This window comes from Aethina tumida, chromosome 5 (genome assembly GCF_024364675.1).
Source record: "Aethina tumida isolate Nest 87 chromosome 5, icAetTumi1.1, whole genome shotgun sequence".
Taxonomy (NCBI): Eukaryota; Metazoa; Arthropoda; class Insecta; order Coleoptera; family Nitidulidae; genus Aethina; species Aethina tumida.
In genome coordinates, this window is record NC_065439.1 from 14,088,910 (window position 1) to 14,113,504 (window position 24,595).

Here is a 24,595-nt window from a genome sequence, read left to right on the forward strand (position 1 = left end):
GAGTTTTGAAGAGGGTTTTTGTTTAATTTGTAAATTGATCTAATTTTACGTCAGAAATTAGATAGATGATCACTTTTCTAATTACTTTTGGTTATAGTCGGTATGTTGTTATAGTTACGTAAAAATTTTTCAAGTAAAACTTTTAGAGCAAAACTTTACGAACATTTTGATGTTAAAATTATTTATTTTTAACCCCTATGAAAGGAGATACGGTGGTTAAGGTGTTAAAATTTAAAGCTGCGTAACTTCTGATGGGTTACAGATACAAATGTGATTTTTACATCAAAATGCTTAAAAAAATAAATATTAATAACCCATTGTAACAAAAAAGTATATATTTCTATCTGAAACAATAGTGATCTCTTGCAAAACTCTGAAACAATGTAACCAGATCACGAGATAAAAATCGAGGGGTATCACTTCGAATTTCATCGACCAGAAAACGTAGCCGACCTTTAAACATTCTAGTGACGATACCTGATTTGAAAAGGCTCACCACCAATATTATATTACATCGGAACTCTCGGCACGCCGAACACTGACATAGTAAAGTGGTACGTCCTATAGCGTAATCAATCAAAGTCAACGTTATTAATAATCAAAGTCAAATAGCGTAATAAAAAATATAATGCGTTGTAAACGGGGCCCACAGATTTTTACTATTCATTGCAATTACATGTATTGTGGATGTTGCATTTTACAAATACCACAACGGCCTGATTGAATATACGTATCGATGACGAAACAAGTCGTAGCTCGAGGCCCGAAATAGTACTAATGATATTTTCAATTAATGCCCGATTATACTTACGGACGACATTTCTCCGGATCACCCACTCTACGTGTAACCGAGTGCTCCACATATTTTTAATTGACCATTTTAGATATGTAAATACGAAAAAGAAATCTATAATAGAAATCAATCACGGACCGGACCATTGTAAATTAATTAAAGTTTTTTTTATGGGCGAAGGTGTGGCATATCAAAAATGAAATTTATTGTTGTTAAAAACATTTTGTGTGTTCAAACATTTTTTTACCATCGAATATAAATTATGGGATTGGAATTGCGTGAATGTCCCCCGCTAACGATTTATCTGTTAGGAAATTCGCACCGAATTAAAACCGTTGACCAATCGTATTTTTTTTGTTATTATAAGAGATGTACACGACTGAATTTGGTAGTGAAACATTCCGTCAATTTTTTTACACGCGTCCTTCTGCGTCACTCAAGCACCAAGTCCTGCTGTTCTCCCTTTATAATAAAGCGAGTGGCCGTAATTAAATAACGCAGTTTCTCTTTGTCGATTGTGCAATTGATATTTTCCAATACACGTTCCGATTGAATTCGAATAAAAGCAAAGATCGGGGTCGGATCTTAGCGGGACCGGGATCATTTTTCCGTAACAGACAAGACACGAGTGGAAGACGAAAATAAAATAAAAAAACAGGTCCGAGTATGACTTGCACACGCGAAAGGGGTCCATTATATGTAAACTCATTAGTTCTTTGGTTAACAAGTTAACAAGATGGTAGTGTTATCACGATCGATCGATGATGATATCCACGCACTGAGCGGTCTCCCGCCTTCAAAATACATGTTCTCGTTTCTTCTTATGCGCCACGTATAAAATTACGGTGATAGAGAACCGGAGTCTGGCCTGTTGTTAGGGCCTTTTTATTAAGGAAATCACGGATCGTGAGCTACGGGTTATAGCTATGCAAACAACCCGATGGGCCGCTCTAATGTACACAATGACAGTTATTTTATACTCGGCGCTTTTTTCCTACAATGAGCCTCACGGTTTTAATTTGAGTATTATGGTTTAATGCATGATAATTTTATGTGTACGTTATGTTTTATGATTTACACATGCACACTAATAGGTTTTGTGGGATTCCTTCACTTAATAGTGAAACTGATCACTATTTTGATCACCCGCCAACACTTTAAACACTTTTAAAACAGTTTTTTAATTTACCACAAAAGTTACTGAGATTATTGCAAATTTTTTGTCACAACCTTATTAAGTGTAGCTTAAGACGTGTTTCATTCCCACAAAATTTTTTCCTATCTTTAACCAGGAGGTGACTACGATTGATATAAAATTTAAATTTAAACCCGTGTAACTTCTAAACCACTTGAGGTGAAAATGTGTTTTTTGCATCTAAATGTACACATTTGAAAGTTTAATAACTTTTGTTAACAAACAAACTACATATTTCTTTTCAAAATGGCAGTGATCACCGTCAAAGTTTTTTTATTAAAAGAGAGAATAATCTTTATGATTTTAATCGGAATATTATGCTGTAATGCGTGATAATTTTATGTATACGTATAATTTTATGTTTTCTAAAGATATGCCAATCTGTTGTGTTGCCTTATTTTGATTATTATTAAAAACGATCACTTTCTCGAGCAGTTTTGTTAGTTGTGATCACATTAAAAGCGTTTCAGTCAATTTCTAGCCACAATTTTTAAGAATTTTAACTAGTGTTTATTCTCAAATTATTAAATATAATCTAATTAAAGTTTTTTATTAATAAAAATGTTTTGGATATCCAGCAGAGAGGCCACTAGAATCGGTAAAAAATTTAAATTTAAAGCGTTGTAACTTTTGAACCAGTGGCGATATTAAAATGTTTTGAGCACCAAAATGCTTGTTTTTTAAAGCTTATTAACTTTCGTTTATGGAAGAACCGTCCAACTTTTGTAAAAATAACAGTGATCTCACTTAAAGTCCGTCCGAACGAATTTGGTGGGTTTTCGTGACGGTAGGATTAATTGCGACCGACAATGGTTATTATCGTCGAGTGTGTACGTGCAATATAATAATTTATGGCGTTCCCCGAACAATGCGAGAGAGGCCGGTACGAAAGAATTTCATATTTTTATGGTAGAGTGAATTCGCCCGGTGTCAGGGCGATGTTGGAGGAGTGAAGACAGCGGATAAAGTCGAGAACCTCGCGCAACACCGACAAAGATAATATGTGGAGCACATACATTAACATATATTACCCGCCTGGAGGCCTCGCCACGGTCTTAGTGTCGCTTGTGTTAAAGTCGATAGTCGCGGAACAGAAAAACAAACACTCTTTGAATATTCTCTCTCGGCTCGGTATGAAGCCTTCCGTCTCGCGCTGTATAAAATGCCCGGCTCCTTCTGAAATGTCAAACACATCATGTACATTTTATTTTCTTGTCCGGCAAGTTTACGGCCCGCGTTAAGGCTCGCGCTGCCCAGCGAAATAAACATTTAACGGAATAGTTAAATTTCATTTTATAACGATACTTTATTTTAATTGGGAACGTTCATTAAAACCGACTCACTTTTAATCCACCCGAATGACACAGATCATTTCCTTCGGAATCCCACATCCCAACTAATTATAATCATCGTCGGAACAAAAATTGCGGGGGGGAAGCGTCTCCGTTTTATAAATCGAGAACGCGTTAAACGTAGTGGAAACATTTTTCACCGCGATTAAAATTCGCGTTCGCGTTTCTCCCGTATCCACCATAAGACAACAAAGCGAGTCGTCATTAGAAGGGAATTAACATCAAGAGTGGCTTAAGCCAAGCATAAAAAATAATTATAAACAGTTTTTTTCACATTAACAGAGCGAATGCGAAATGGCCAAAACAAAAACCGTGTGGATACGGTCAATAAACGGCTTTTTTCCTCCACTCGTGTCCATAACGTAAAACTTTCGACCATCTAGCTTTGGTGGAGCTAGAATCCTTTTAACGACTAGATTTGTAAACTGAATTTGACGGTCGGAAAATTTAGGTCGTTAACTTTTAAAACTCAATTACAAGACCCCCAAAACACTTTTATTGGCCCTTAAGTTATCCGAGCTTTTGAGTCCTGGCCCATTAAAACAGTACTTCTCCTTGTTTTATTTATCTATTTTTTTTTTTTAGTATCGTTAATCTGAAGAATGGTGGCGTTAATTAATTCGGATGGTGGATTTATGTGCATGCATAAAATCCTGTGCATTGATTCCCATCTTTAACGAGCTACCGTTTTACAAATAAGCCACAATGGCCTAATAATATAAGGCCGAGCCATTATTAGCCGGGGCTGGTGCTGGTGGGAGATGTTTTGCAACGTACTGTCGAACAAAAGACCACAGCTTACCTAACAATTGGCAACAATATAAAAATTAATTAATAGAATATTACAGCCCATTGTTCTTCTATTTAGTAAAAGATTACTACAGAAACTCTTTGCATTTGAATAAATTATCCAGCGTATTACTTTATTATGGCGTTAATTTGTTTATTACTCATCCAGATTTAGGTTAGAGATTAATCTCGTTTAATGCATTTCCAAACAGTTACCCAAGCGTTTTTTCCTCCGCACTTACGCTTGCATGCAAATCACCACCCGAAAATGGGTGGACGCGCCGGAATTGTTGCGTGAAAATTGGATAAATTGTCGATAATTTCTTAATAAAACATTCAACCGCACTGTGGTAATCGTTTTCTACCTGACTGCCCGAAATTTTTGTAAGCGTGTCAACCATTAAACGTTCAACCCGATTAAATTGATCATCTGCTTTTTCCATGCCGGAAGTTGTTAACAATAAATTGGATTGAACTGAAATAAAGCCAAAACGAAATGCCACGAAAAAAAAAAAACAACATTGAACTCATCTCGGCACAGCTTTTGTTGGTGAATATTAATTTCCGATGGTTATGAGCCGTTTCGCCAATAAATAAATTTAAAGCTGGCCATGAGAAGAAAATTAATTATTCCGCAGCGCATTGTCTTTATTTATGAGTTCTTCGGACTGTGGCCGCAACAGTTTGATATTCCTTATTGGCATACAAATGGAAAAAATGATAAATCGAAGCAGAATGAGTAATAATATGCTCAGGTAGCTGTTCGCTTGATATATTTGAACGTTTATGTATACTCGCGAACTGTTATTACATGTTTTTGATTTCTCGCAATAAATATCGGGCTAAGTGGGAAAATCGCTGGCATGTACTTGTTAAGCAATTAACTTATATGTTACTGCAAACACACTCGTATTTCACTCGGGATGAACTTCCACCGGTAATATACCGCTCCGGGTGCTCGAACACACTTTTTTTTTATGTGCACGGTTTCCTGAATTACAGTTGCTTGTTTCGACGTGTATTTCAGCCGGTGTTTTATCATTGTGCATGAATATTTACTGCCTTAGACAGCGGGTTGAATAAATTGCGCTTTCAACGAATAAATTACGCATTGACGGGATTAAAGAAAAAAGCGAAAATGTCTGGTTTGTTTGTACGGTTTGTGTTTATTGGTTGTGCCGAAGCGTTTGGCCTAGAAAATATTTCTGAAATTGGTGCGGATTGCAAAGTGATCACTTTTTTGATCGAAATAAGCCAGGTGATCACCTATTGTTCAGGTTTTTTGATTTTCATTGAAAAACCGCTCCAGCCATCAAAAAATTATTCGAATAAAAATTATTTGATGTGATCTAGGCTATATTTTGAAGTTTCGAACTTGTTTCTATTGTCATCGTAGTGGCTGCTACGCCCCTTTAAAGTTTAAACTTTTACCCCCATTAACTCTGTAACGACTTCAGATAAAAAATTATTTGTTTCGTCAAAAAGTTCATTAATTTACATACAATAACTTACTTTTGCAAAAAAAATTGCTATCCATGCTGGGAACATTTTTGTCACCTTTAAAAAATTAATACCTCGTATTTTCTTATAATTTATGTGTGTATATTCAAATAAACCGGATAAGCACGTAAATAATAAGGTTTACAACAAATAAATAACCTTATAGACAACATAAAAACAAACACGCAACAAACGGATGAGTAAATGGCATCCAATAAATCCGTCACTAGTATGGAAATAACGTTAATGAGAAGTCCTGCGATGATTGTGACGGGAATAATGGGCTAGTTTTGTGTCACAGTGGTTGCGGGATCGAGTTCTTTTATTTTCGAGGCCCCATAACAAGAAAAAAATGCGAACGCCGGTAAAAATGTTAAGAGTGCCGGGCCAGTTAGTAAATATGCGGTTTTCGTGGTCCAGTTTGACAGTATATTTTAAGTAACCAGCGCGACGCTGGGAGAGTTTTACATTCGGCGAAACACGGCGGACACAAATAATTCAGTCCGCGTTTAACAAAAACCTGAATATCTCCACTTTGCTGTCGAAAGCCACCATGGTTGTCTGCACCTTTATATCTGCTTATTCACCACCCCGAATCGAAACGAGTCCCCGAGACGCGGAGAACAAGAAGAAAACAACGGACGTTCGCGAAACGGCACTTATACTTTACTTTGTCAGACAACCTCCTATTCTACTACCACTTTAATTTTGCTTTTTTGAATAAATCACCGGACACGCTGGGAATGCTTCGCGAACAAACCGTACCAACATTCTTCTTGTTTATCTCACGGACCAATTATCGGATTTAACACCAATTTCTTTTCCGATTGTAACCGTCCGGTTTTTGTTAGATTCAACTTGATGTTGAACACCTGGAATAATGGGTGAATAAATATTGGGTGGCTTGAACGGTCCAAAACCTGTGCTTTAATTGCACTTCATTAACAACAGTGAAGTAGTTTTGTGTGCGCATAGCCTTTTTTAAATCCGCTAACGACCAAATAATTTCAATGGTGGCATTGTGGCCTATTCTGGTGGCAGTGAGTAGTTGTCGAAAAGAGCCAATTTAACGGGCATCAAAAGTGGTCGTGTAGTGTTGTTAATAATGGCTCGAGTGTTTTTATTTGCTGACGTTATACAGTGGCAGAAGGAGTAAACACTTGTCAAAATGCAACAATACATTAATAAATACTTTCGAGTGGCCGTAGACGTAATGAGTACCTTTTAAGCGAGGCTGGCGCCTGCTTTGGTAGCAGCCACTAAAGGCTTAGACACTCGGGCACCGGACGAAGGTACCGACGGGCGGGATTACGCATTTTCACTTTCTTCTAAAGACCCAAAACACCCTTTATCCAAGCCACAATGCACCAAATTGAGCTTAGCGCGGCGACAATGCTCGTGCGATTGTTTGAGACATGGTTTTTAAAATATGTACTTGAGCCCGGATTATGCTTCTTTGTGGTGGTGGTGGTTTTATTGGGGGATTTAACGAGGAAATGGAGACGGCTTTCGGATTTTCGGTAGCACCATTAACTTAACCATTGTAAGTTTAATGTGTCTAAGGATTATCATTGTTGTGGATGATTTCAAGTTTATTGATACAGTTTCTATAGTTTTTGAAAGTATTTAAACGATAACTACCGGAAAAATACCAAAAACTGGCACAACTAACAAATTGATCACTTTTTCGATGAAAATTAAGCTAATGATCTCTATTATAAAGGTTTTTTCACTTTAATTTAAAAATTATTGCCATTATTAAAAAAATATTTTTACAAAAATTATTCAGTATTTCCAGACCTACATTTTTACGTTTTGAACGAGTTTCTAACTTTACTTCGAAAGGCTCTATGTCCATTAAAATGTACAACTTTCAGCTTTAATATCTCGCTAATGACTTAAGATAAAAAGTTACTTTTTATATGAAAATGTTAATAATTTTACACCCAATAACTTTCTTTTATACAAATTTTACTCATCTTGTCTAAAAACAATTTTACCACTTCAAAAACAAAAAAAGCCAGACTCAAAAATTAAATATTTTTTTCAGTGGTACTTTTATACAGTTATGGTACTTATAAACCTGTTAAGGATTGTTATTGTTGCGGTTGATTTTGACTAGACTGTTTACTTGAATAAATAGGATGGAATAATTAATCTTTGTGCGGAAGATGAATAATTAATGACGGCGATTTACATGTGGCGGATTTTGTCGAATTTTCAACAATTAAACACCACTTTATTTTATCCAGTCTAATTCCCGGTATAAACACAGAGCGAGCCGCGACCGAAACAATAGAATTACTGCCGTTGAATTAAACCAAAACGAAATTCAGAATTTCAGCGTCCGTAGATAATAAAAATGTAATTTTAATTTATGATGCATTGTTTTGTTTTCTGACCCGTTATTTATTTTGATTAATTGATTCAATAATAATCTGGTTTTCAGTTATTCGAGCCAGTTCGCGTGAATAAATTAAAAAAACCATACGTAGATGTTTACAGGCGAGTCAAGATCCCGACCGATAGCGTACGGTAGGCTCGTTATTAATCATATTTCCCGCGCGGTGCCCCGGAGGAACGCCATTGTTTTGAGCCGTTCGGCGCGATTCCTGAAAAACGCTTCTAGACCCATTTACAACCGTTCCCCGATCAGCAAACAATCGAATCGGCGCGTCCGAAAAAGGCACGGACTGTATCCGAGTGATCTACACTGATGGAGATCAATCGCATCTATCACGCGCGTCAATCAGGACCTGCGCGTGTCAATCACGATGACAGTTGTTATGCCTTGTCTTACACTGGTTCTTTACGGTCGGCAGGACTGGACGCTGGTACCATTCGGAGATCTACATACGCGATACACGCCGGAGACGGTGGATTTTCAACCCGCATATGGATGGAATTGGAAACTGGACGGGGACCGGTTTCCCATTCCAGAGGTGCATGATTGAGCCTCAATTGGGCTGTAACTTGTTACTGTTTATAGAGGATTTATGCTCCCTTTCTAATGGTCATTTAACGTCATCTAATGCCAACCACAATCCTTCCTCCTGAAACAGTTTTATGGCCACACATCGATGGCTATTTTAGGATGTAGATTGAGGAATCATAATGGCCATTAACCGTCATCTTATGTTAATGACAATCCCCGTTTTAGAAAACGTTTTGTGGTAACAAAATACCAAAGCGTTTCTGCGGTACAAAGATTGAGGTATCATAAAACGATCCCAACACGTCAAAAAACAAAACGCTCTGGTGGTTGAAACGTGATCGTCGCCGATTTTCGACCTGACTTTGGAGGATATCGTGTTGCCCTGTGGTGTAAGCGTGTCACCAATTAAACGCAATCGACTGCTGATATCGATGGTTAAAACGTGAAAAAAAAAATGTTATATCGAGTCAAATAAATTGGTGCATCTGCTTTCGGGTGGCGGAAGTAGTTAGGCTACGTGAACAGGTGAAGTCGCAACCCCCGTGTTGTGCGGGGGCATTCCCCTCGTCTCACCTGTCCCGAAAAAATCGTAAATCAAATTTTCAAATGGTCGGGGCGTTTCTTATTAACTCGGAATACGGAGATCGAAGTCCCCACGATATATTTCTTCGGCGAGTGAGATGAGGTTGGGACGGTTCGATCGGGGTAAGGCAATCGTCGCTTTGTTTTAGTCCTCGACGGTTTTAATTTTAGCCTATAATTACAGAGCGCGGTGCGGAAAGTGAGAGTTTTTATAATAAAATCGCCCCGAGTTTATCCGATACTTGGGACATAAATAAATAGTAAAAAAATGGACCTATATATTACAGGTTGCGCTCGGGTCCCTCCGTTATGGGAAAAACGCACCGATGAGAATTTAATTTATTAAAACGAGATTTATGCCAAACGTGTTTTCTTAATCGAATATCGGGGCCTTTTTATTCTCTCGTCTCTTCGAAATTAAACGGTCTTTTAAATCAAACCGTGTGTTATACCGTGTGTGTACACCCATTCAATCAAATCACATTTATTAATTGCACGATTTATTTCCAGTCGTTCATCAATCTGCTAATAACACACTTCTCTTAATTAAACGCTTTATTATCTTAAATACAATTAATGACAAATCGAATATAATTATAAAACAAAATAACTACTAAAAATAGTTTTAATGGGATTCAGAACCAATTTATTAAATCATTTACATTCTTAGAAAATCAGCTAGCATAGTTGAAAACAAAAAATTATGCAGTGTTTAATTTTTAATTGCACTAAAACGATTAATACCAGAAAAATGTAAAAAAGTGACGCAAGGTACTAATTGATCACTTTTTTGTGTTAATATCAAGTTAATGATCACTATTACAAATGTTTATTAGCTTAATTTAATAACCACTATTATTATTAAAAAATTGTTTATACAAAAGTTATTTAGTATACTTTGAGCTATATTTTAACGTATTTATTTTTCTTCTATCTTCACTACAAAGGGCTGTACGCCCTTAAAAATATTAAATTTTAAACCTTGATAACTCGATAATGGCTTAAAATATAAATGTGTTTTTTACATGAAATTTTTTGTACTTTTATAGCCAACAATTTTCTTTTATACAAATTTTATTTATCATGTGTACAAACATTTTCGTCACCATTTAATTAAAGTCGAAAATAATTATAAAAGGAAAATTTACTAAAAATAATTTTAGTCATGACAAAAGGCAACAAATTAATTAAAAAGAGTGTACAAGAATATAACAAAACACTTGTTAATTAAAAATGAGAGGGAACATTTGGTGAATGTGTGATACAAGTACGAATACTGAATGAGATAAATCCCGAAAGGAATTTGACATAATTAATCCTAACATTAAAATGCAAAACCATTTTTAACCGGATCCTACAACGATGTTAAACAAAACATCCAATCAACATGAGAAAGACGTGGATAAGAAGTAAGAACGAAGAAGAAGTAGGGAGTAGTAGTCGGAGTCGGAATGCATTCTCTCTCTACTACTTGTGTCACCAAAGTAAACCCATTGTCAGATTTAATTGGATAAAGATCTCGGAAACGATAAGAGATGCCTGGGCCCCGTCGTATACGGTCGATTCGCATCGATTGTCGGCCGCGATTCGCGACCTTATTGTAAACGGATTGCGCCCTAATCACCGGCGCGGTTGATTGATTAGAAGATAAATACATTTGAGTGTCGCACGGGTGGTAGTCGCGATTGAAGAATAAACTGCCGGCAATAACGTTTCGGACAATTCAGCTTGATTATTGCCGGACGGTTCGGTTCGATTCACTGTTCCTTCTACGATGAATCACTTGATTTATCTTGATTGGACTGATCAAATTATGTTTGCGACGCTTGGAAAAAATCACGAGCGCTCCTCGCGTGCGTTTTTCTAATGAAAATGGGTTTTTGTCTTCTTCCTGGGAGATCCGTTTTGTTCAGTCACCTCAATGGTTCGTTGGGATCATTAAACAATATGCTGAAAGACTAAAGGAAAGTCATTCAAACTGGAAAAAGTGACGCGAGGTACTAATTGATCACTTTTTTGTGTTAAAATCAAGCTAATGATCACTACTACAAATGTTTATTGGTTTAATTTAATAACCATTATTGTTATTAAAAAATTGTTTATACAAAACTTGTTTAGCATGCTTTGATCTATATTTTAACGTGTTTAATTTTTTTTTATCTTCACTACAAAGGGCTGTACGCTATTAAAAGTATTAAACTTTAAACTCTAATAACTCGATAATGGCTTAAGATAAAAATTTGTTTTTTACATGAAATTGTTTCTAATTTCATAGCCAATATCTTTTCTTTATACAAATTTTATTTATATTGTGTACAAACATTTTCGTCACCCCTTAATTAAAATTGAAAATGATTCTAAATAGAGTTTTACATGTTTTGGCCTTTTTCCTGATATATATTCTTTATTTACCTACTGAGATTAATAAATAGTATGTTAAAAGGCTAGTGAACTTGAACTAGTTAGAATAACTAAAAGGAATTTTTGCGTTTTGGTGGAGTGGCATAAATAATCGGTGCCCCGTTTAATTTTCGTCCGGTTAATCCCCGTGTCTGTCAGTCGGACAGTCCGAGATGAAAAAAACGCTCTGAATATGATTAGTACCGAGCGATCGAATAAAAACAAATTTGACGTTAATGCTGATTGATACAAGGTACGTCACGATGATACGGACTGAAAAAAAAAAAATGAGAATCGAGACGGCAAGGAAGGTTTATAGAACAGGTATGCGCGAATGGCATATCATTTTAAGTTTACAATAAACCACTTAAGCAACATGAATCGGAATGGACACACGTTTGTTCTGTTTCGTACCGTCTTTCTGACATTCCAGAAAAAAAGCCATTGTCGTCCGTAAAAGCTTTTTGACATAATCGCTAAGACGATTTTATTTCTTCTGTTTTGTTCCCTTTTTGTTTACAAATACCGGCGACTCGATTAATCCCATTCAATTCGGACGCTTTTTAAAGCGTTCGTGAAGAAAAAAAAGCTCACGCAGTCACCGATGCGTGGTTAAGTGGTTGTCTAGGCGCATTTGAATGCGCCGTGACATCCATTTCGATTGATCTACTTGTTAAGTGCGCTCGAAAATCGGTACCGATAAAAGTGCCGCCTTATCCTCGAATTGAACTTTACTGAAGCACATCACCGACAATGGCCCCGGCAAAAATGTATCATTTATTATTTAATAGGGTCAACGATTGTTAACTAACGATTTTCTTCATTTTTTGTTACAGAGTTTGCAGAGCGCGGCGCGCAGAGCGGGCACGAGCTGCGCGAACTGCAAAACGACGACGACGACGTTGTGGCGACGCAACCAAAACGGCGAGCCGGTGTGCAACGCATGCGGCCTCTACTATAAACTGCACAATGTGAGTATATATATTACCCCGTACCGTATTATGCTGATGTTCTCACACATATACGCATACCATTCACGTGCTTCTTTACAATCCCGACCGCGAGCAAAGGAGAAAAGCACATAAAGCTGCAAACAGTACCACTCAATGGATTGTGTGTGTGTCGGACTGTTCGCATAACTGGTTTACGATTTATACGAAAATTCCTGCACGCAACAAATGTTAGTTTACGTACCACCAATCGATGCCCTTTCCTCGACGTATCATTGGCAGCTTGGATGCGGATGAGGAGGATTTGCATGCGAATTAACGGTCATCCAATAAGGTACCCGGTTGATTGGGGGCCTTCTACGTTACCACAGCTCTTTTACTCGGTTCTTCGGTTACAAAATTTATATGGGATCTTGTCACCTGAGAGGATGAAATCGATTGATTTATTCAGATGATATGTCGTACCTTGGCACCCAAATATTTATGAGTGACCAGTTTAATTATTTCTTAGTTTAAATTTGTGTCATTTTCGTCTTCTTTTTACAATAATCATTCAACATCCTAAAGGGTTAAAGAACTTAAATTATACTTTTTCAATTTCAAATTGGAATAATCGTTTACAAGTTGGAACTAAATAAAGTAAAACAAAATGAAGAAAACTTAACAAGATAATTAGAAAGATTTGTATGTTATACCATCTTCAGTATTTTTAACGCATCTTCCACCACAAAGTATTTGGTTTTCTTCGTGTTTCATTCAAAGATGTATGGTTAATTTCTTGACTGTATTGACCAGTCCCTTCAGTCGCGATCATTATTAACATTTTCTGCTGACCCACACCCCTTCAATTAATTATTTCCTAATTTAAAATTGTGTAAGTTTAAATGGTTTTTTGTCTTGTTCATGGGAGACCTACAACACTGAAAAAAAGGCTAATAAACTAGACTTATATATTTTCTTTTATAAATTGGGCTAGTTATATTCAAATTGGCATTAAATAAACAAAATTAAATTGAAAAAAACTTATCCAAATTGGATCTGGAAACAAGATTAACACGTGCCTAGAAAATTTCAAATTTCAATTAAAAAAATATATATATATTTATTGATAATTAACCACAGCTAATATCTACTGAATTAAGAACATCTGAATGAAGGATTATATTACCACCACAAAGTTATTGGTTATCTTACTCAACGAAGCATAATTGACTTCTTGACACCAATGTACCAACCAGTCCCTTTAGTGGATATAATTTTATAAATTGGACTAGTTTTTTTCAAATTGGCATTAAATATACAAAATTAAATTGAAAAAAACTCATTCAAATTGGATCTGGAAGCAAAATTAACATGGGTCCAGAAAATTTCTAATGTTAATTAGAAAAATATGTATATTTATTGATAATTAACCACAGTTAATATATGTTGAATTGAGAACATCTGAATGAAGGATTATATTATCATGCTTTTCAGTAATTTTAACTATGCCTCCACCATAAAGTTCTTGGTTATCTTACTGTTTTACTCAACGAAGCATAATTGACTTCTTGACACCAATGTACCAACCAATCCCTTTAGTGGATATAATTTTATAAATTGGATTAGTTTTTTTTCAAATTGGCATTAAATATACAAAATTAAATTGAAAAAAAATCATTCAAATTGGATCTGAAAGCAAAATTAACATGGGTCTAGAAAATTTCTAATGTTAATTAGAAAAATATGTATATTTATTGATAATTAACCACAGTTAATATATGTTGAATTGAGAACATCTGAATGAAGGATTATATTATCATGCTTTTCAGTAATTTTAACTATGCCTCCACCATAAAGTTCTTGGTTATCTTACTGTTTTACTCAACGAAGCATAATTGACTTCTTGACACCAATGTACCAACCAGTCCCTTTAGTGGATATAATTTTATAAATTGGACTAGTTTTTTTCAAATTGGCATTAAATATACAAAATTAATTAGAAAAATATGTATTTTTATTGATAATTAACCACAGTTAATATTTGTTGAATTAAGAACATCTGAATGAAGGATTATATTATCATGTTTTTGAGTAATTTTAACTATGCCTCCACCACAAAGTTCTTGTTTATCTTACTGTTTTACTCAACGAAGCGTAATTGACTTCTTGACACCAATGTATCAGCCAGTCCTTTTAGTGGATATAATTTTATAAATTGGACTAGTTCTTTTCAAATTGGCATTAAATATACAAAATTAAACTGAAAAAAACTCATTCATTGGATCTGGAAGCAAAATTAACATGGGTCTAGAAAATTTCAAATGTTAATTAGAAAAATATGTATATTTATTGATAATTAACCACAGTTAATATTTATTGAATTAAGAGTATCTGAATGAAGGATTATATTATCATCTTTTTCAGTAATTTTGACCATTCCTTCACTACAAAATTCTTGATTATCTTGCTGTTTTACCCAACGAAGCATAATTGACTTCTTGACACCAATGTACCAGCAAGTCCCTTTAGTGGATATAATTATTAACATTTTCTGCTGACCCACACCCCTTCAATTAATTATTTCTCAATTTAAAATCGTGTATTTTTAAATGAGTTTTTGTCTTGTTCCTGAGATATCTACATCACATCTAAAAGGCTAGTGAACTTGAATTATGTATTTCTTTTATAAATTGGACTAGTCCTTTTCAAATTGGCATTAAATAAACAAAAATAAAAAATAAAAAACTCATTCAAATTGAAATTTATCAAGATTAAAATGACACTAGAAAATTTCTTGTTAAAATCTATGTATTTGAAGTATCTAGATAAATGGTTATATTGTCATATTCTTCAGTAAATTTAACTCTTCTTCCACTATGAAGTTTTTGTTTTCCTTGGTGTTTCAGTCAACGATGTGTTGTTGATTTCTCGACCCCAATGTGCTGGTCAGTCCCTTCAGTCGCCACCATTATTAACATTTTTTGCTGACCCACACCTCTCAATTAATTATTAATTTAATATTGTGTATTTTTAAACGAGTCCTTGTTTCTGAGAAGTTAAGGCTCCTCCAATAAGGTACATGACTGGTTAGACTCTTTTACTCGACCCTTCCTCCTAAGCCAACATTAAAATTCAGACGTGAAAACTTGTCACCTGGCAAGATGCAATCGATTGATCCTCTCCGATGATATATCGCCTTGACCCGCGGGCGTTTATGAACGTTCACCTCGCATTTAAATTCGTCCATTTGTTTTGTAATACGTTCGATCATTAGCGGACGAATAAACCATTATTAATTAGCCGGTTAAAGCTGAGTAATACCGCCATTAAAAAAAATTATTATAAATTCGTCCCGAGCTACCGAATACCGAAGTCTGATTTATTACCGTTTAACAGGAATTATGATTAAATGGTTCTATGAACTGTCTCGCTCAATCGCCCGGTCCGGCCTGAGTCGATCCAAGAGAGACGGCTAGAAAATCAGTCAATTAAACGTTTTTTTTTCTGACCTGACCAAAGGCGAAATTCTCCAGTTATTCCAATTAGTATAAATCAAATCGTTCAAATGATTGGTAATGGGATTCGGGAGCGTTACAAGGCTACCGGTTCGGTTTCCCGAAAATAAATAAGGGCAATTAACCGCAGCAGTTTCCAACACCCGAATAGTAACGAGCCTGGGATATTAGTTATGTAAATAAAAACGTTGTTTGACGTTAAAAAATTAACAAGACGGCAAGTAGCTGAACGGTGACCGCACCAACGCCGTAGGTGGCTGTCAAATGTAATATTTCACCGGACACACACACAAAATACATTCCAACGCGTAATTAATAACAATATAAAATTCCAAATTGAATACATTACAACGTTTATTCCGCCTGTTATTGAAACCATCAGTTTCGTTAAAGTAAAACGATACATTACAGCACACAATCGTAATCCGATATGTGTGTGTATTGTTGCCGAAGAAAACCTATTGACGGGGTCCCGCCCAATACACTTACGTCCTGGATATCGCCCCATTACAAGATGTAATTGTTCTAATCGGGCCCATAAAATCTGCACGGAACAAAGTCGGCAGTCGGACACTGTCATTAAGCAGTTCGTTCAAGCAAAGATGACAAACATTTACTTTTTGGGCCCCATTGTGCGTCCTAAAAGTATCACTTTATCCCGGACACAATGCCGGGGGTGTTCCCAGGATGTGCGTTACAAATATCATTGTCCTTGCGTTAAGGGAATTTTAATTCGATCCAACCATTTAATGGCCCGTCGTAAAGACGGTGGACGAAACGCTGAATTAAAAATGTATAAACAAGATATTAATGTTCTTTGTAGGCAAATAAACAAGGAGTTACAGACGCGGCAAATAAGTTTAGTGCCATAATAAAACGTACGTGATAAAACTGCCAAACTGGCCCCGGATACTTTTACGGAATATTATATTGTTGACTTTACGGCCGAATTAAAATAATAATAAAAAGAACAATTCAATTTAATGCCGGACGTTTTTTACTTCACTATATTATCATTGTGTGTGTGTGTGCGAGCCGGGGCACGTGAAAGGCTGCAGAGGAAATCTCCAGAGGATGTTCTTGCTGGGCCGCGATAAGCGTTAGTCAAGTGCCACGCCCGTATAAATCATAAAAACCATTAAATGGTGGCGTGTTCGGTATGGTAGCTCAAACTAGTTGACAGAACGTATGCTTATCTAACGTTTGCTCCACAGGTGACCTGCTACTACATTAATAACAGTCGATTCATTTTTTTCGAAATTACCATAACTGGCCCGTACGTCACTGCGCCGATCCGTACCGGGCGGCGATTTACATAAATTCTTCTCTTCGGCCGTCTCCCTCGGGAACGGTCCTAGAGCACACCAACGTTCGAAAAACTGGCGAAAACGTGATCCGTCCGTCGGACGGTTCGCATTTTAAGAACGGCCGCGGCGCGTTAATATGCTGAATATGCGATTACTATGTCGCAATAAATGACAGCGGTCTTGTGTAGGGGACTAATTGAACTATTCGCCGCTTTCTTTTTAATTCGGCCCGGCTCGGCTGGGAATGCGACCGGAGGTGTTTTTATTCATCACTCGCATCCTAGGAATTTTATTAGCGTTAATGCGTCTTGCCGGCTGTACTCGGATCATATCTGGTCATTGTGGTGTCTTCGTCAATGAGTGTCAACCTTTGGAAGAGTTCATTTTGGATGATGAAGGCATTTGGGAGGAGTCTTTGCAAAGCAACAACCAAAAATCATTCATACACTTCCAGAATTATAAATATTGAAGGTTTTAATTGGTACCACTCATCCAAAAAAGAACTAGCTAAACAATAATTGTCAGATAAATTGAAGAAAACTGAAAAGGGGTCCTTCCAAACAAGACAAAAGGAAACTGACAAAAAATTGAAAATAGCTTTTGTACTAAATAACTTAGTTTTTAATTGGAACTATCTTTTACGAAGGTAACAGAAGAAGATCAAGAAAAAACTCACAAAAAATTGGAAGTTGCTTTAATATTAAGGTATATAATTGGAAATGTCCTTGTCTCTAATTTTGTACAAAAAGTTTGAATTACAGTAGTTTTTAGGAGAAAAACAACAAAACATTTCTAAAAAAAATTGAAGGACCTCTTATATAAAGGTATTTAATTGCAAAGACAATAGAAGAAAATCAAAAAGAGTCATAGAAAAACATAAATTGGAAGTATCTTTGTATTACAGAAGTCTCTAATTTTGGACAAAAAGGTTGAATTACATAATTTTTTAATTAAAAATACCATACCAAGACAATAAAAGAAGAGCAAGAAAACATTTCTAAAAAAATTGGAAGTACCTTTTATATAAAGGCATTTAATTGCAAAGACAATAGAAGAAAATCAAAAAGAGACAAATAAAAACATAAATTGGAAGTATCCTTGTATTACAGAAATCTCTAATTTTGTACAAAAAGGTTGAATTACATTAGTTTTTAATTAAAAGTACCATACTAAGACAACAGAAGAAGAGCAAGAAAACATTTCTAAAAAAATTGGAAGTACCTTTTATATAAAGGTATTTAATTGCAAAGACAATAGAAGAAAATCAAAAATCGACATATAAAAACATAAATTGGAAGTATCCTTGTATTACAGAAGCCTCTAATTTTGTATAAAAAGGTTGAATTACATTAGTTTTTAATTAAAAGTACCATACTAAGACAACAGAAGCAGAGCAAGAAAACATTTCTAAAAAAATTGGAAGTACCTCTTATATAACGGTATTTAATTGCAAATACAATAGAAGAAAATCAAAAAGAGACATATAAACACATAAATTGGAAGTATCTTTGTATTACAGAAGTCTCTAATTTTGTACAAAAAGGTTGAATTACATAATTTTTTAATTAAAAATACCATACCAAAACAATAGAAGATGAGCAAGAAAACATTTCTAAAAAAATTGGAAGTACCTTTTATATAAAGGCATTTAATTGCAAAGACAATAGAAGAAAATCAAAAAGAGACAAATAAAAACATAAATTGGAAGTATCCTTGTATTACAGAAGCCTCTAATTTTGTACAAAAAAGTTGAATTACATTAGTTTTTAATTAAAAGTACCATACTAAGACAACAGAAGCAGAGCAAAAAAACATTTCTAAAAAAATGGAGGTACCTTTTGTATTGAGGTATTAAATTGCAAACACAAGAACATAAATTGAAAGTACCTTTTGTATAACAGAAGTCTTTAATTTGGTGGAGAATCGAAGATAAGTTAGTTTGACACCATCGATGAGAATAAATCGTATATGGAAGTGAATGTGGAGAAAAGATTGTGGCCGGTACGACGTGCCGAATAGCATTGGTAAAGTAGTGCGATTGCGGGCCCGGTAATGACATGTTTCGTCGGTGGAGCGCGTATGTTGAGTGCCCGGAGCTCGTCTCCGGCCCGTATATCATACCGGTCCTGCACGCCCACTTTAAACAACGTAGTTACCAAACAACAATAACAATTTGTTACGGGAATAGCCTAGCGTCGTAATAAGGCAGATCGGGTCAGATCTGCCGAGATAACATCACCATCATACTACACACACACGGCCGCGGACCAACCTACTGAAAATGTATTTTCAAGGGTCCAAACCGAGATTCCTATCGTTGACCAACTGATTACGCTAACTAGATTATTATGAAATGTTATCGCGAGCCTTTTTTATTATTTTCACACCTCCCGAACGGCAAGATTGATGAACCTACTATCCGAGAGATCGATGATTAATCGACCGCAAACACCTCCGTATCGTTGCGGGCAATCTTTTGCGCGATGGATTCAATTTTAAAAAAGACATCTCGACCGTTTCAATTAACCCCGAGGCCGGTATAAAAGCCGGGGGTGCTGACCAGGCAGCCGACCGGAAGTCTTAAGTGTCCGTCTTTGCTGCTAGCAGTTCCGGAGGAAGCTCACGGTCCATTAACTCCTCCACGGGATCAAGTCGAGGACGGCGGGACCTTAATCCCTGATCCCGGTCATCATTCCGGCATTACGTGTCACCTTGTGCAGCCCAATTTATATGCGTTGCATTGTTGTCTCTCGGCTTTGTTGCGGTCATTGATGAAAATTAAGTCGGGTACAATAAAACATATTCTTTTTGGAATGGTTTATGGTTTGTTTTTCCTTGTACTGGGTGAGTAATACTACACCAAATATTCGAGACTCGCATGCAAATCAGGTGCATTCAACGTATGTTGTACAGTGCCTTGAAACGAAGACACAGTTGGAGGATTTTCCAGTGGATTTGGTACTTCCGTTTCACATAATAATTTGCCATGATGAACTGAATGCGATGGTGATGGTGCTCCATCATATTTGAACCAGATTCTACTAGAATGTTTGAGATGGAGTTGTAATATTTCAGTGTCGTTGACATAAATAATCGACTAGTGCAAATTGTGACAATAATTGTCCACAGGGTGCATGCGTTTTTCTACCAACGACACACTTAATATTAATTAACATTCGCTTCTAGATATGCCAACCCACATATCGAAAGTCGTGATATAGGCATCGATAAATCCCGATAACGATCTAAAACAGCGAAATAACTATTTTATCAAGTTTTAAATACACAGCAGCTCGGCATTACGGAAGAACGAAATTATTCCGCACAATTATACGTTTTGTAATGTAATTATCAACGGACAGAAGTACAATTATTAACCGGCACAACCATTAATCACCGCAGCGAAACAATCAGCAGAACAAACACTAAACCTAACCCTCTTCTATTGCAGGTGAACCGCCCGTTGACGATGAAGAAGGAGGGCATCCAGACCCGCAACCGAAAGCTGTCGTCCAAAAGCAAAAAGAAAAAGTCGGGCGCCTGCCTGTCGTTCGGCAGCATGATGGGCGACATGAAGCCGCTGGACGCGAAGGGCGGCTTCGGCGGCGGCGGACTCTCGCTCGGCGGCATCATGGGCGACAGCAAGGGAGGCTTCGGCGGCGGCGGCTTCGGCTCCGGCATGGGAGGCGGCCATCCGCATCTGAACGCTGCCCTGCACCCGCACCACGCGATGAGCCACTGGTACCAGCACGGCACGCACCCGCAAGGCTTCGTGTCAGGGCCGCCGCCCTCGGCACCGCCGCCCACCGCCTCCTACCACCACCACATGAGCTCGCTGAGCGCTGCCGGTCTCAATCTCGCCTCGAACGGAATGGTAAGTGTCTAGTTATTTGTTAATGAGTTACTGCGCATGTTGGGGGCGTGTCCAAGTTCCACTGGCGACTTGGACAGACTCTACCTCAATCCAATTTTGTTGTTTTTGTGTATTTTGACCGGGTTTTTTCATGTTGTTTCAGACGGGTTGGAGATCGGAGTACAGGGCCGAGTACACGTGATAAGTATGACTGGAAAAAGCCTTTTAAAAGGAATTTAAAATAAAATAACAATGTAGATATAGGTCGTAAGAATTGAAACATTTAAGTGATCACAAGACAACTGGTCATGATTTCCCTGTATATTTGTATTTATTGTAAATTATTGTATAAAATACGGTTGTTCAGTGACGTAGTGACCAGTTTTTTATGTAAACTGTTCAACAATTTTAAGTCACGTTTATCGGTCAAACATAAGCGATGCGTTAATGTTGTTGTATAGTGTATTATAAGTACAAAAAATCGTTTGTAATGTATTGTAAATAGATGTTAGTTTTGTTTATTTCGAAGAAAGAATTTTTTAAAAACATGTGACAACTGTAAATAGAAATTTAAAAAACTGTGCAATCTTCACGTTATTATATAGTATTTATATGTGTGGACGAGGAGGTATATACTGGTCACAAAAATCTGAGTAACACTTTGACGATTTTTAACTGTTCAATTGAAGCTTGCTGATTTTTAGTATAATTGTGTAATACTTCAAAGATTTACTCAAGACCAGATTATATAGACTGCAAATTAATGTAAATACATATTATAATTTATAAAATTGTATGAAAGCTGACCAATTTTATTATATTGAAACAGATTTTAAAAGTATTTATTACAATCCTAGTTTAAATTGCCCACAATGTAATTATCATTTTCTTTTTTTATTGCAAACAAGAAAGATTGTGATAAATCTCACAAAAACGCGCTATTTATTTAATCGATACAAAAAATATGTAGTCAGTACAAATTCGTGTTTAAGTTTTTAGCATTGCCTGAACCGAATCGATTTATGATAATTCGGTCTGTTTCAGGCGACTGAATTGGTCAAATAAACAGCGCCATTTTCGCCATGTTAATTATCCAGTATTGTTAAATAATTTTTAGTGAGTCTAATTTATTTTTGGCCGTAATTAAGTTACGATCGATTATTCCGATTGAAACACAAAATGTAATTGAACATAGTATAATTAAAAATTTTCAAAAAAACGTGTAAATAAAATTTGATGTATGTATATGCTCTTTGTGTGATATATAAAATATTTAAATCTTACATCTGTGCCTCATTAATTATTCCCACAATCCAAAAACTCTTCACCGTAACATGAGTTGTGCCAAAAAAGGTAAGTGGAAATGATTTTCTACGTTTTTGCAACAACAACAATTGCAATTATTTCCATCAATTTCGCAACACTAGTAACATTAGCAACCGCTACTTTCGTTAATTTCCATTTGAATTTAATTTATGCTTTTATAATTCTTCTAATCTGAACGTTATTTGACCTCTGTCTGCTTTCCAAATTGTTTCGTTTCAATGATCATTTTGCAATGCTCTACGCATTAAATTTCACAAATTGTGTTGTGAACTATTAATTTTTAATATAAATTAATTATTTTTTAATTAATTCAAATTCAAATGTTTCGATATTGTTTGAAACAAATTATATTTTCAGCGACCATATACATTTTTACTAAATATTCACTATCATTATCTTGGTAATCAATTAATTCATTTAAAATTACACTAAGTATACCAATTATACCAAATATCCAACGGTTAATTGATTTCTGATGCACTATTTGGAGCAAAGTAAAAAAGTAAGAGTTTAGATAAAAATATTGAATACATTGATAAGTATCATTAAACTAATAATCTGTTGGATTCCTCGATGATCCAGACACACTCATTTACTTCGTCTTGTAATCCTGGAGGTCCTTCAAAGTTTGAGGAAAAAGGTCTGATTTTTGGGGACTCTTGCCTATAATCTCCCACGCGTGTTCAATCAGTGGTAAGTCCGAAGAAATTGTTAGCCAAGGCCACAAGTTTACATAGGAATGTTGAACCAACTCCACAGTAATTGTCGCAATGTAAGGTTGGGCATTATCCTGAAAAGAAAAACGAATTTTTAAGGGTTCTAAGGTAAAGTAACAAATGGAGTTTCACAATTTCCTGACTTTGGGTAGTCAAATTACCTCTAATGAAGTGATCTACTACCAAATATGGTGGAACCAAACCATAACTTGAGCCGTTCAATGTATAGGCCTCTCGTCAGTAAAATAAGGATTTCGCTTTTCTTTCTTGGCCAAACAAAGTCAGAACTCTTCAATGAAAACTTTATTGTATATCATATCAAATCTTTCATACCGACATAGATATGTGAGAATAACCAAAAACTCAGGACGGTAAAAAAAGCGCAAAAGACTGAATATACTTCACCTAGTACCAACCTTCTTCTACGATCCGCTGGTTGGCAATTATTCGCCATCAATTCCAGTCACTGCTTTGACTCCAGTTCTAGTGTCTATTGTTTCAGAACTGCTTAGAAAGTTTCATTTCAAGCTTAATTGTATACAAAAATGTTTAAGAAGTTTCAAAACAAGCTTAGTGTATATAGAACTGTTTAGGGAGGTTCCCTACAAACTTATTCAGGAATATTTAGGAAGCTTCAGGACAAGCTTAATGTATATAGAACTGCTTGGAAAGTTTAACTACAAGTTTAATTGTATATAAAAATGTTTAAGAAGTTTTAGAACAAGCTAGTGTATATAGAACTGCTTAGAAAGTTTCGCTACAAGCTTGATTGTACACAAAAATGTTTAAGAAGTTTCAAGAGAAGCTTAATGTATATAGAACTGCTTAGAAAGGTTCCCTACAAGCTTAGTTATATACAGAAATTTTTAGGAAGCTTCAGGGCAAGCTTAATGTATATAGAACTGTTTAGAAAGTTTAACTACAAATTTAATTTTGTACAAAAATGTTTAAGAAGTTTTAGAACAAGCTAGTGTATATAGAACTGCTTAGAAAGTTTCACTACAAGTTTGATTGTATACAAAAATGTTTAAGAAGTTTCAAAACAAGCTTAATGTATACAGAACTGTTTAGAAAGGTTTCCTACAAGCTTAGTTATATACAGAAATTTTTAAGAAGCTTCAGAACAAGCTTAATGTATATAGAACTGTTTAGAAAGTTCATTACAAGTTTAATTGTATACAAAAATGTTTAGAAAGTTTCAAAACAAGCATAGTATATATAGAACTGTTTAGGAAGTTTCTCTACAAGCTTAGTTATATACAGAAATCTTCAGAAAGTTTCAAGACAAGCTTAATGTATATAAAACTGCTTAGGAAGATCCACTAAAACCTTATTATATACAGAAATGTGTAAGAAGTTTCAAGAGCAGCTGAGTATTTATAGAATTGCTTAGCAAGTTT

The 24,595-nt window shown here is 35.7% G+C and overlaps 1 protein-coding gene across 2 annotated transcripts in view; it reads left to right on the plus strand.

Moving 5' to 3' along the window:
• LOC109605432 (GATA-binding factor C-like) overlaps positions 1–22,436 on the plus strand; it is a 49,204-nt gene extending 26,768 nt beyond the window's left edge. For both annotated transcript variants that reach the window (XM_020022008.2, XM_049967844.1), the window contains exons 5-7: positions 12,383–12,517; positions 20,752–21,174; positions 21,317–22,436. In XM_020022008.2, coding sequence (XP_019877567.2) covers positions 12,383–12,517; positions 20,752–21,174; positions 21,317–21,355 — 597 coding nt within the window. In that variant the 3' untranslated portion in view covers positions 21,356–22,436. The remainder of the gene's footprint in view (positions 1–12,382; positions 12,518–20,751; positions 21,175–21,316) is intronic.
• Positions 22,437–24,595: the final 2,159 nt, after the last annotated feature.